Here is a 14,774-nt window from a genome sequence, read left to right on the forward strand (position 1 = left end):
TTATCCAAGGGCATATAAAACCACGATTCTCAACAATTCAAAAGAAAATGTAGGCAATTATGCATCCAGGTTGATAAATAAATGGTTGTATATTGTTATAAGAATCACCCTGTACATTTTTGCTACACAACAATTTAGTAATAAGCTCAAACACAAACATAGAGCAGCCATTCATTCATTTTCACATACCAACATTCCATTATCTTCAATCTCCACTCAGAATATCACTAAGACAACATACCAGTATGGTATTAACTTCAGCTGCTCGCAACGAGAAGACGCCTATGCCACCTGCTGTGAGACTTCCAACAAACTAAGAAGCATGACCAGTAATATCAAGGTAACCAGAAATATAGGTATCACATTTTGCTTCATCCTTTTAACTGAAAATATGTTTCTCAACCATCTTGCTGAACTAGTTGTGCCCACTCCGAATTTATTCCTCTTGGTCTTGGTAGCTTCGTACGTTTTGGATCCCTCTACTCGACACCCTGCTACAATTTCTCTTACTAGTCTGAGTCTTCGGTTTGCAGTGCCCTGGAAAGGGAACACAGAGGACGTCGCAGCTTGAGCTTCATGCGGTGATATTTCCGAAGATTCAGGCCTGCTGTGGACCATGGAAATAGGTCTGGCATTAAGTGAAGAATCATCTAGCGTAATGATATCATCTTTCATTATATCAGAAAACCAGTCCTCTTCACCATCACAATCCTGGAATCCGTACAGCAGAATATTAGGAGCCAACCAAGAAATGGTTTGCAATTCAAGCATATGCCATTAGGGTAAAAACTTATCTGCACCCAGTGTCTACACCAAGCCAATAGAGGCATGACATGTGCTACAGAGTTCTAGCACTTAACTATGGTTAATTAACATGGATTCTCACCTCATCAAATCACTTACACTATAATAAGTTTACACGGTTTGGTGTAAATACCATGTGCGGGTAAGTATTACCAGTCATAAGGCTTAGAATGGAAGGGTCAACTGTAAGTTAATAATGGAGATGAACACAAAAGACAGACAAAGTTATGTTTTCACTTAATATCTTCATTTCTGAAAGAAACTATATTCGGCGTAGTATGGAAAGGGTCAAGCCACAGCGACGTATGCTGACACATTTACAAATGAGCAAACAGAAAATGGCAGTAAAACCAAGACCTTGAATTGGCCAGAGGAATCGTGCTCAGAGAACTCTTTAGTTGGTTGATCAGATTCCGATCTAGGGCCGATTTGCTCAACCGAATGAAAAGTGAAAACTGCTGCTACCCTCCTTTGAACAGCAATCCCCTACATTGACCAATTCCAAGCAGTCTAATTGTCCTGCTCCAGACAGAGCAGTTGCAGTATCAGTAGCAGCCAGTTGATTCCTCTGATTTCCTGGGTTGTCATTCAAATGAAACTCGCTATTCTTCCGGAGACGACAGACAACCATAGAATCCTGTATAACATACCAGACCAAACACTCAAAGCACTTTATTGATGTAGAGGATGTATTACAGAAAATGAACTATTTCATTGAGCAAAACAACATGAAATATGATAGGCGCAACAAGAATCTACGAAGTTGCAGAAAGTGATGAACATTTGAATCAAGAAAGAAAAACTATGGCATAGACATCCCACCAGATGTTACAGTTAATGATTTAGCAGAAGTAGCTCCAAGTGAATCTTCTCTCTTGAATAATATCACCACTCAAACATGGCGCAATACAGTGAACATTCCAGGTGAGAAATATTTATTTTTTGTTGATTTCTGTTCTAAACAGTAAGAAAATTATTGTGATAACATGTTAACTTAAACAAATTGCTGCGTCATGTTTCTTCTCTCATATCAGACATTATAGCATCTATGCTAACCATTGTTTTTTCTCCCTTTCGGTAAACCACAATTAGCAAAGCATTCACCATCACATAACAAAAGAAACTATTAATGCTAAAATTAGGATGATATGTATATAAGAATCGATAGAACAACATATTTTCTCAAGGAACAAACAACTAATAGCAGGTAGTTGAATTTTCTGTTGCAGCTGAAAAGGTTGAAAGTTCATCACACGAGGATGATCAGTCCCTAAGAGTTGGATCAGAGCTCACAATTACCTGATAATTAATGTTCCCACTCATGCAATATTCATGCATTATCCAATGTGTTCTCTGTCCTTTAGGTGCCCGACCAGTGTGGAACACCAGCGTTCTCTTTGTGCCAATGATATTCGCACCGGACTTCACATTACGTTCTTTTCCTGTGGCCTTCCAGTAACCAGATTCAGTTGCCCTTTTACTTTGCGATCCGTTTGGGTACTTCCTTCCACGAGGAGAAAAGAAGAACCATTCATTATCTGATTGAATGACGGATTTAGCTGGTACATGTGAATAGGGATTGATCAATTAATAGAACAAGCATGTAGGTATGAGTTACAACTCACAGAGTAACTAACAAAAACAGTCAAATGAATAGGGCTAAAGGTGGTAACATAATGTGATGCTTCTCATAATTTCCAAGCACCTCTATAAAACAAATGAAAAAATCAATAAAATATGTAATAATTGCAGAAATCTTATATTTACAGCATATGATAATGGTCCATACTTCGATGCTTAGCTTTGCATATCCTAACCATCAAGACATCAAGGCATATAACCGAAAGCAACCTAAAAAAGGGTAAAGAATGCGAGACCAACAATATGTATGGCCTCCATACTTGGAAGATGGTATACTTCCTAATCACCTTTTCAAATAAACATTTATAAATGTAGAATATATGAAAACAAACTACTCACAAATGATAGGATCTAAAGTTCTAAAAAGTATTTTAAAAATATCCAGGACAAAGGAAAACTCATTTGGTTTTAGAATTAGTAGCTCAGTTTATCGCTCTTCCTCGAAGGGTGCAAAGACTGTTTAGTGATACCCAATTCAAGGGATAAAGCTGACCTAAAAGGCAGAGGAGGAGAGGAAGTCAATGCATCGAAATGAAATAATCTATGACTATAAATACAGGAGAATAAAAATACAATAGTAACTCTTTAAAGTTTGACCATTATTTTAATCACTCAGAGTAGTAGTTCATGAAGAAAACCATGCTAAAACAGAGATTAGGTTGTGCTGCTTATGTCTGCACACAACAAAAGCTCAAATCCTAGGGAGGCTGCCACGATACTAGTTTTCAACTAAGTAGCAAATAGAAGACCAAGCATAAGAAATCATCCTTACCAACCCAAACAAGGGTAAAATTCATGACTCTTATATTCTCTTCTGCAACTAGTCCGTAGGGGTGACCAGGATTGACATCCTTAAGATTCACCTTACTCTATGGAACTGTAGAAATCAGTTCCCAAACCCTCTGCATAGATTTAAATAAAACGACATTGCCAGTCTAGCCTCCTGCATCAGTAAGTCCTTTGTCTTCATTTTATTTTATTTTGATAAGTATCATTCCATTTCTTCATCCAATGTGAAACTTCGGTAGCTCTCTTCTAGTAGAAACTTAGTTGTTTCAGACAGCAGCTCACTTCTCATAAAGTAGCTTTGCACATTGAATGACCAGCAGATACAAACCCAAAACAATAGATGTTTTGAAGGAAAAAGGAAAATTTACTTTGTTAAGCATAGATGTCTTAATCTTTATTTGTAGGATAGAAAGTCTACTATGAATAACATCGATCTTATAATGGACTTGCTAGATTCCTGAAATACTTAGAGGGAAACAAGTTCATTCTTTTGAACTTTTTAATACCTCCTTGGTAGTAAATTTTAATAAAATCCTTTAACTTTCTCACGAGAAAAAGGACACAAACTCAAAACCAACTTAAAATTTTCCTTCAATCATATTCAGTAGAAAGAGGATGTTTCAATATCGAAACCCTGGCAGCTAGACAATTTAGGATGTACACTATATAAGAGATACAATGGAGAAGACTAGCAATATGTTCAAGCAAGAAATATAATTAGTTAGATGTCTAATCCCTATGATATGACTTCATAAAGAAGCATTCTTCGCCTAATTGCTTTTTGTCAAAACAATAGATTCTTCACTTTGAAATCAAAATCAATCAACCTAAGATTAGAAGAAGTTGAGATATGGAAGAATCTAATTAAGCGATATATGATTATCTAAGAGGAGGTTATTCCTTTCTTTTCTTCCATGTGATGATGTGCTTTCCTATTTGTTTCATCAACATAAGGATCCATTACCTTTTAGGAAGAAAAGGGAATATTTGAGCATCACTGTCTGTTTTAAGGTTAAATACAAGAAAAAAGGAGCAGTCCAGTTGAGGAAAAAAGAATCCAAGTATGAATATACTGCGAAAACAATCACAATACTAGAAAAATAAAAAATAAAAGAAATCAGATCCAATGGAAGAAAAACAAAGGTAACGTCATAATGAAGAACAAATACAAGAGGAAGAATACAGGGCATCAAGAACCTTATATTTGTGAAATTACTTAAAACTTCAAACTTCTTGAACAAAATCTCGAAAAACATATAATTACCACAATTGTCTGAGCTTTCAACCCTGACAACACAGCCCCCCAAAAAAATTGATCACAGAAAAATTGCCCAAAAGAAAGTTAACATCTTTGGCCCCTATCAGTGGCGGAGCCAGGATTTTTCACTAGGAGGTTCAAAAATATAAAAGAGTAAGAAACGAGGAAGCCAAAAGTGTTCAACATCTACTATTTATACATAAAAAATAATTTTAACCTTGTGTATACATGATAATTTTTCGCCGAAGGGGGTTCGGGTGAACACCCTGGCCACCACTTGGCTCCGCCCCTGGCCCCTATTATTCAACCATTCTTAGGAGGTTGGGTATATGAATATATCCTTTTAAATCTATTTAATAATTCATCACAGTTACTGTTTTAACCTGACCATTAAGTCGTTAACTTAGCAGAACCTTTCTCATTTATCCCAATTTGACACAGGTTAAGCTTTGAGCGAAGCTCAAATAGGCAGAGTTTCTAACTAACTAATCATTATAAACATATTCAAAATTCCTTTCACCTCATTTTTTGTTAGCTAAACAAACCATTAATATGCAAAAGGAAAAACAATTAAAATTTTAAAATTGAAGAAGCAATATTCATGTTAATGGTGTAACACCCTGTGTGAGCCTATCTACTCCAACTTGGCGGACATGTTTATGATGGGCTCATAACCTTGATGGACAGATTTACTTGAAATCCTGTGCTTCGAATTGGACAACTGCAGTCATAATATACATATATACATACACGTGTCCACGTACATACATACATATATACACACATGATAGCAGTGTTTGGCGGTGTACAAACCAACTTGCCCATATCTCTAATCAACTTAACTTGAGCACAAGTACAGGATAACTCTGCTCACCAATGTTCCTCCACCATCATCATAATATATACATATAGACACATACACCTAATGGCGGTGTTTGAACCAACTTGCCCATGCTCAACTCAACTCACCACAAGTATCTGATAACTCTGCTAACACCTTCATAATATATACATACATAAAACTCACACAAATCATGTTGATACTAAAAAAAAAAAAAAAAAAAAAAAAAAAGGTACCTGATAAATCCCAAGGTTCATGTTTCCAAATCTCAACCTCAGAAATAACCTCAACACACTTATCAGACCCCTCAAGTTTCTTCTTCAAGTAATACGATATAAGTTCTTCATCCGTTGGAGAAAACCTGAAACCAGGAAACATTGAAGAGGCAGTTGCTATTGAAATTTCCACATTATTATTATTATTGTTGCTGGGTACTGTTTCATTGTCCTCATTTCTTGAAGAAGTTGATACATGCCCATCCTCCATAATAAACTAGTAAACAAATGAGTCTTTCTTCTCTTTTTTACTCTCTTTATAAATATATAAGTAAAAAGGGTGTTGGAATCTCTGAATAAAAAGTAGAGAATCATTGAAAAAGGAAGCAAACGGTGGCTTCCTTTAAGGTTAATTGTAATTTGTAAATTGTAAGTCTACATGTTCTGTTTTGCGTCAGCTGTTTTCCTTTTTTTTTTTTTTTGGGGTGAGGGGTGGGCACGGGATATTCACGTGGTACAGTAACACGTGTCGTTGTTTTACGTAATAAGAAGTTGCATGTATGGGCCCAATGTATATATTGACAACGTGGAAACTAGTGGCGCCCTTTTTTGTTTGTTTATTGTATACAGTACGTAATTTCGACTGGAAGTCTTAACTTAAACGTATGGGTGAAACCTGGATGTTTAGCTTCTCAAAAAATGAGTTTTTAGACTCTTGTTGTTTTCCTCTGATTTTGCTGCATTTTCATGCGCTATCCTTTGTACTTTAGCCGCAAGACTGGTACACCAAATTTCATTCAAAGATAATATCAAGCGGCTGGCGTTTAGACAATATTTTAGTTGAAATTTGAAAAAGAGATATTGAAAGGTAAAGTGGAAAAAAATTGTGAAATTTGTGTTTAGACTAGAATATCACTTGGAAAATAAATTTGTGAAAGTTAATTATTTGTAACTTAAAACAACCATTTCACTAAAATGCAATTTCAAACTATTATTTCTATATTCACTTGAAGTTGAAGCACAAAAGCTATTTGCAAATATATACTTATACGGACAACAGCATTTGCAAATAATTAAAATCAGATCTTGAAACAGTTGAAATAACAATTCATGGCCCCTTTTAATTATTAAAAGAAAAGTTTTATTTAAGTACTACGTTGTTAGTGTGTGAAATTTTTATACTATTAGATTGTATTTCTCCTCGCATGTCAAAAAATGGTTTTACCTTATAGTCCGCGCATACTTTCCAAAACATCATCGGTTACTCCAAGCTCTCATTTTTTTCTTTAAATACCAAAAAAGTCATTGGCAGTTATGCCCTATTTTGTGCTTGTCTTTAGTTTTTGACAAGTTTATATTTTTGCATCATAATATCCCACAAGTTATGCTTTTTCGTTAAAAAATTTATGCCCCGCTAGGCATAATTTCGATTGCTAAATGACAAAAATTAAAGAGCAGCCCATTTAAGGGGAAAAAATTAAAGACCATCCCGTTTGAAGGCCAATAGTGCAATTTTTCCAAAAAAGTGAATAATAATAACCCAAGGATAACATTGTCCGTTGAGCAACATTTTTTGAAACCACAGTAGAACAATGAAACTTTTTAACACTCATATTACTGCGAGTAATTCTAAAGAAAGGACTATACATGGACTTATTGACTGCACCCTTTTCATTTGACTATAATTGTACTTGATAGATTTTATTGAGATGAAAAGGAAATAGAGGAAGAACCACTGTTAACACTCGATGAAAAGTTTAATACGGGAAAACACAATTTTTTTCAAAAATCCACCAACCATATGTGGATTATCCATCATTATCATATCTGATGGTGATGACTGAATCACGAGTGAAAAGTTATCACAATCTGGGATCTGCACTTCAGAGCTAATACTTCAGTTATACAAGATTCTTGAGGAAATGTGATCAAGATTCAAACAATTTATCATGCAGCAGGTTGCAAGGGCAAGTATATGGTGCTTCCGACCAATGGCTTAAGGGGTAACTAAAGTATATGGTAAGGGCCGATGCTAGAACCAGACTGATATCGAGGGAAGAAACGTGAATCATAGCACGAGCATGAAGACTTTCTTTCGAATAACAATAGTAGAAGTGGTTGATCGGAGAAGAAAAAGGAACAACACATATATGCATAACTAGCGGTTTCTCCATGGCCGAAGAAAGATCGTGGCCGGCAATCCGGCCTCCATACCGAGTTGATCGTGGCCGTTAGTCCGGCCTCCATGGCCAATTGATCGTGGCCATTAGTCCGGTGATCGATTCAAAATTGCCATACTCATTATATATATATATATATATATATATATATATATATATATATATACATGCATACGCCTTATCCTTTTAGGGTTTTCTTTATTCTAAAGGGGCTTTATGTTGGATGCAACATGTTACATCCCGAATTTGGTATCCTGCGAGAAAGGTACAACATCATAGGTTAGTCACATAAGCTCAAAAAACGGGATTATGTTTGAAGTTATGTGTTTATGTTATGTTCAATAAACGTAACATATTAATAGATACGTTAAGTTGCATCAAGATGTAGTCAGACAACAAACTCAAACGAGGCCATTATGTTTGAAGTGATAATCATGATTATGTTATGTTCAAATGCGATAAAATCATTCCACGCAGGCATATATCATATCATATAATAATAAATCCCTAGTGGGTGTGATATCATCATAACATCATCTTTGCTTAACCGGTCGGTGGCGAGCTCCGTGCCTGCCGGGAGTGCAACATGAGTCGGTAAAGAAATGTTATGGTATCTTGATTTACATATAAGTGCCTACCGGTCACGTATATAAAATGTCGGCTCGGTAATGAAAATAAATACATGTATATATAAGTGCAATGAAAATTTCATCGAAGAAATATCATGGAAAGAGTCGGAGTGACATATCGTCGTTATCCTCCGACTATCATTATGCACTACGTTTATCATTATTTGATCATTAGGCCAAAGAAGTAAAAGTACAAGGAAACATCTTGTTATGAATTATTCACGAAGCCCAAGTTAGCCAAACTCTTATGAAATATGATCGACACAATGCTTTTATCGGAAAGAGTGTGTGTCGACATTTCGTCACCTTGGGTTAGCTTTTTCAAGATCAAGAACATCGTAATAGAAATTCAACTCATATGATGTGAAGAGTCTAACTAATATCATTCTTCATTCGATAAACAAGAGGGACAAATATGAAAATTCTTCCAATATAGTTGGCTTAATCATAGAAAATCCGTAAACTTAACCATTTTGGGATATAATCGACACAAGTTGAACGGAAAGTCTTTTAATCGATAGCCAAAAGGAGATGTGGACCATAATTTGGTACAAGTCATAGATGAGTATATCACTTACAATTATCATGGAATGCGATCGATCCAAGTTAGGAACAATTTTTCAACGAAAGGTCATTTGAATTCTAGTCATGCCACAAGAGAATATAAAGCCCTACGTACCTCGTCGATGGAGTTATATATGTTTCCCGAGTCCTCGAACGCCTTACGAACGATCTCCTGCTAATACGGACTATTCAAGATCAAAACCAAGGTCATAGCTTATAGAAATATTCATTTAGACATTTAATCGAGCAACTCGTAGGGCGTGAATTTATAGGCCCTTTTGTAGCGAAATTTTCCGTAAAACGCTACCAAATTCTACTTTTCTACTTATCCTCTTTAATATGATCCCATCCATATCACCATAACTCCAAACAACACAACCCGCATATAAAACAACCCAACAAATAAGCTAAGTTAAGCAAAGTTTCATAAGAATATAGAAGAGCTTGTTCTATGGGTTTTTCACTAATTTCTATGATCAATTACTTGTAGAAGTTCAAAGAGATCAAAAGGAAGTTAAAATATACCTTAGATCATGAAAATCACTTCAAACCCCAAGTTACTTCAAAGCAAGATTTTCCTCCGAAAGGTGAAATAGTGAAGAAATCACAATTTCTAAGTTGTCATGTTGTTCTTCATGTTAAAGTTGATATATTTGCTCTTGGTTTGGATTGAGATTGATGGAGGATTAATTGGAGAGGGTTTGAGGGTTTTCTAGGTTGGGGATGGTGAGAAAATGGAAGAAAAATTACCGGGCCTATATATACTTGGGCAAATTTAAAGGCCTTTTCCTTCGTTCCGCGACAATTTGTCCCTGAGGTTGCGAATATCTCTCTACTCCGATATCGTATCGATGAATGGTAAAATGTTCTGGAAACTAGACTCGTAGACCTTCGATTTGGTTGGTGGATCACCCCGTAACTCCAAATATATTGAGAGAAAAGCTCCTAGACATCTGACCCAAATTTCAGTGAAATTTACAAACTTAACTTGCGACTCCCTTTGTCGACTTTTGTAATACAATTCTTTGACTTCCAAACTTAACAAACGACCATTATACGATTAAAACTTCATATTATTATTTTCTTAGCATGCCCAAGAACTCCTAATCTCACCCAAAAGTACAAGTTATCATATTCCAAAGGAACTTTTGACGAAACTCATGCTTCTTTAATTCATTCGAGGAAATCTTCCGCCACTTACTAATATTATTTATAGACTCTTGTAACCATTTATATTAATAAGCTCGATCCCTTTTAACTTCAAGATAATTTCTTTTTGAACTTGCGTCGACTAACTCATGTCCGACTTTAACGTGCGAAAATCGAGTGTAACATCCAACTCGAACTTCCCCAAGGACATTGGATATGAACAAATGTTGAGAGATGGGATTTTAAAAACAAATTCGGCGATTCCTCTGTAAATAGGACTATCCAAAAGACCAAACGAGTTCAAACAACTGTCCAAAGCCACACAAGGCCACTCAACAACATAATAATATCAATTTGGCCCCTCACGACCGTCTATTTATACAAAAATTATAATAGGTCAGCCACAACTCACCTCAACCGTCCTTTGCTGAAGTCTGCAACATACTAGCCATATTTGTCTCAACAATAAAATCAAATAAGATATATAAAAGTTCAATATATATAATTGGAAAGGAGGTATCTTATCACACGAATCGGCATGATAAATCCGAGATCCGAAACAAATGGGGGTATCCGAGCTTCACATCTTTCCTTGTCTCCCTTATGGGCCTGCCTCCTCCACATTATCCTATGGCAACACATTTTTTTTTTCTTTCTTTCAACTTTGTAGCTTGTAAATAATGATTTTGAAGATCGGGGGTAGTGATGGGGTACTTATGATATTTAGATCTCATAAACGAGAACAGGATAAACTACTTTAAATTTCTTACGCACATCAAACTTATCGACCTACTCTTAGCCGGTCCCAAACGCAAGATAAGTCTACCTTTCTCGGTAGTCTCAAAGGCCTTTTATTGGTGGTGATTCCGGTGAAATTCCAAAGTCGAGATGCGGTTACCCGAATAGACTTCGCTTTGAGAAACTTGTCAATATCGCTAAGATGTACAAAGGAAACGGGGATGTTTAGTCCTTCACTATTTCATTACTTATTACTATTTGTTGTACAAATCATAACTCCATTTCTTGCCAAGAGTTACATACTCAGATGGTGGTGTTTTACTACGGATGAACTCAAACCGCCTATGTTACTTGTAAGTTTAGTATGAGCACATGTATGTTCTTGGAAGGGCCTCTAGAATTGTGCACCTTAGTCTGGTAAGATAAGGAATGGAATCCTATGAGATTGAGTCATTTTATTTCTATTTAATTTGGCAAAATCTTTCAACTATAAGCGTAGTTTGAACAGACCAGAACTAGTTCCACTCATGATTTCTCAAGGGAATTAAACTCGCGATGGATGTTGCTTAATCCTGAAATAACACATGGTATTATAGCTTACACACTCCAACCAAAACTGAGTGTAATGGTTTCGTTTTCTAACAACTTGTCGGGACAACCCTTTCTTGGATTCGTTGCACCGAGGAAGTGATATATTTCATCCCTAGCCAAAAATAACCGGCCAATGATGTTCAATCCTTGTCGATACTCTTCATATCTTGTTGTCATATCCATTTTCACTTCTAGTTCCTTTCATCTACTAATCCCTTTGGTCCGGTCCGTATCATCTTATTATTAGCATCATTACTTATCTTTTCCTTCGGGATTTAACTTAATTGCACCGACATACTTAGCTTGTATAACGAAGTCGTCTTACAATGGTTACATCGCGTTCGTGCCTCATCTTCCCAGTTCGTATCTTAAATTCAACTATGTCTCTTCTCAATTTGCTTTTATTTGTCTTAGTTATTTCGTCTTTGTCAAGTTAATTTCGATTTGCTTTATCAAACCTAAACTTGCTTGCAATTATCGTTACTCTCCCTTCTTTCGATGTCCGTCCCCTTTTTCATTCACGTATACTTTCCTCGACATCTCTAATTACGGGTACGTTAGACTTCCTTTGATAGCTTCCCCCTTATTGGGGCATCGTTCCTTCAATATTATCCAAAGACTTTACTTAATTACAACTTAGGTTCAAATCGTCTTATTCTTTCAAAAAAATTTCCTTGTGTGTCAACTTACTTTCCTTCACCACGTCCTCCATATCGAAGAAATTCTTGCTTTACCTCTTTTCGTGTAGAGAAAAGGTATCCATAAATTTTAACATTTTGTCCTCGTTAATTATCCTTCATAGTCAACCTCTAAACAAAGCACTCCCCATATTCATATATATATCTTGATATATTTTCTCTCGTACCCGATTGGTGACCATTATTCGCTTTACGATAACTTTCACTTCCAGTTTTTGCTTTTATTCAGTAAATCAAATATTTTATCTTAAGCTTTCATGCAAAATATTGTCTTGAGAGAAAACATTTTCTTATTCCGTTGTTACTATATCGCTCTCACGTCTATATACTTTACAAGCTTCATGTCTTGTTTTACATAATCTCTCAACGCCAATTTCTTCTCAAGATACCTTGTAAATGTTGATTTTTTTTCCATAAAGCTCACCTTTCTTCCAGAGTCTAACCTCATCTCAGAGCATTAAAGTCATTAGGATTATTGTAGCTGAAACCTTATTTAGATTCTTACCGTTATCATCCTTTTGTCCAACTTCTTGTCGTTATATTTTATCATATCTAGCTTGTTCCCTTCCTATCTTTCTATTAACCTTAATCCTTTATTTACTCCAGGAATCTTGTCCAAACACCCTATCGTCACCCGTTTCCTATATGTTTATAATCCCTTCATGTCGTGGTCTCCTTCGTATCCCTATTAATCGATGATTTTTGTTATAACATCTCACTCCCCGCTACCATTTTTTTCTCACCACTCCTACTGGAAGGCATCATCTACAAATTTCATACGTGCATTAGCACGGAGTCTCCAAATATAACTTAAGTGATCTTCGTACAAGCTCCCAAATTAAAACACCGACTTACTCCTCGTCAAGGTCCGCGATGCCATCCGCGCTCCACACGAGCCCGCGTCTCGCAGTACTTCTGAAGGGTTGCGGAGTTGTGTCGACTTTGCGCTCGAATACGGAACTTCGGTTGAAACTGTTTTCCTACAAACCTAAAACTTTCCCGAAATAATTTAACTATTCCGACTTATAAATTCTTATATATTAATAACAGTTAACTTATTCAGGGAGTCATTGGCTTTATTCTCGCACCCGTTTTCACTCACTTTTATCGAGTCGTTGGCCATTCTCTCTCATTTTTCCTTCACTTATTGTTACCATAAAGTCCTCCATCCATTAATTCCTTATAATTCCAATCCACACGAGTGACTACTATTCTCGGCAAAAACAAGTAAACCTAATTATCAACTAGACTAATGAATGGTGAGCATGCTTTAACATAGTTTTACGCATTAACCCTTCCGACTCCCATCAAGTAAGATTTGTTTTACACTATCAACCCACGCGTGAATACATATACGTCACATTCCCGGTCCCCGAGGTTAACATAGAAAACTCGCTCAACATACACACGGGAAAACTATCGTACACCATTTATCCGTTTCTCCCATCTTAGATTTATGACATCATCGAATCACGCCGGCCAAGAGGGAAGGAGATCTTAACTCCCGCCGGAACATCTTCCACAATCCATTAGAACTATTAAATTAACCTAACAATATTTTTTTTTACGCCGAGTACAACAAAGTAAGCTCAATTACTGTCAAGTTATCATATAATACCCGAAATAACACAACTCTCTTGGTCGTTATTCCTTGCGAATTACAACTTGTATTAACTATGTACATCTTAAAATATTACGTAATCTCACACCGATTTAACAAATTTTCAAATCTCGAAGTCAAGGCAGAAAATACAATACAAATAATCTTCAACAATCGGGAAGAAATCAACCCCGGACTACGCACTCGTAAGTGATTACGGGGACATACATCGATACTCATACTAGCTCATCAAAAATCATAGACAAAAAATAAACACGATGGGTTTTCAAACTCTTTATCCGCAACAACAAAGTAACTTTCGAAGCTACTTGGATTCACAAAGCTAGAGGACCCAAAAGACTAATACCTTTTTCGACGTCCTTGTTCAGTTTCTCTTAACCGTACTTTTCTTTCGACATCGCATTCTTCGGAAATCGAGGCGAGAAATAAAAGTTTAAATACTTATGCCTACGCTCTAACCGCACGATCTAGATTTCCAGAAAGGTAACAACTTATAGCCATGTAGCCTCACCGGACGATTATAAATGTGGCGCGCCGCACATCCATAATCAACGACCACTACCGATTCGGGTCCTTCTAGTTCCACACTCCGCTCGATGCGCAATTTCTTCACACCCCAGTTTCGCGGACCGGCCAGGCCCTCATGACCGAGGGGGAGACGAACCAACCGTGATATCTAAACTCGTAACGTGAATCACGTGCCGAGAGGCCGCCGAATAACAATAGTAAGAAGTATATCATAACAACCTACTCGGAGAAAAAGGCCCAACAACACATATATGCATAACTAGGGCCGACAAGGCCACAACCAAGAAAGACAACAAGTCGGGAGGCCGGCGAGGCAAACACAATACCCGGACACCGGGACCGATAGTCCGTAAGCCTCAAAGAGCACTAATATGCATCAACCGGTCGGGACGGTGGCCCCCGACCGCCCCGATAGAAATATCTTATAATATATATATATATATATATATATATATACGTTCATCATCCTATTTAATGGGTCGACCGTCCTTCCCCCTACTCGGGAGAATGGAGGCGAACATCCTCCGA

General features: G+C 36.7%; 1 protein-coding gene across 1 annotated transcript; it reads right to left on the bottom strand.

Moving 5' to 3' along the window:
• On the bottom strand, positions 1–5,948 carry LOC132052695 (NAC domain-containing protein 40-like). Its single transcript, XM_059444348.1, is given in 5 exon segments — positions 1–711; positions 1,162–1,257; positions 1,259–1,441; positions 2,104–2,363; positions 5,570–5,948. Coding segments are annotated over 5 exon segments (1,218 nt in total). The 5' UTR covers positions 5,820–5,948; the 3' UTR covers positions 1–282.
• Positions 5,949–14,774: the final 8,826 nt, after the last annotated feature.

This window comes from Lycium ferocissimum, chromosome 4 (assembly GCF_029784015.1).
Source record: "Lycium ferocissimum isolate CSIRO_LF1 chromosome 4, AGI_CSIRO_Lferr_CH_V1, whole genome shotgun sequence".
Taxonomy (NCBI): domain Eukaryota; kingdom Viridiplantae; phylum Streptophyta; class Magnoliopsida; order Solanales; family Solanaceae; genus Lycium; species Lycium ferocissimum.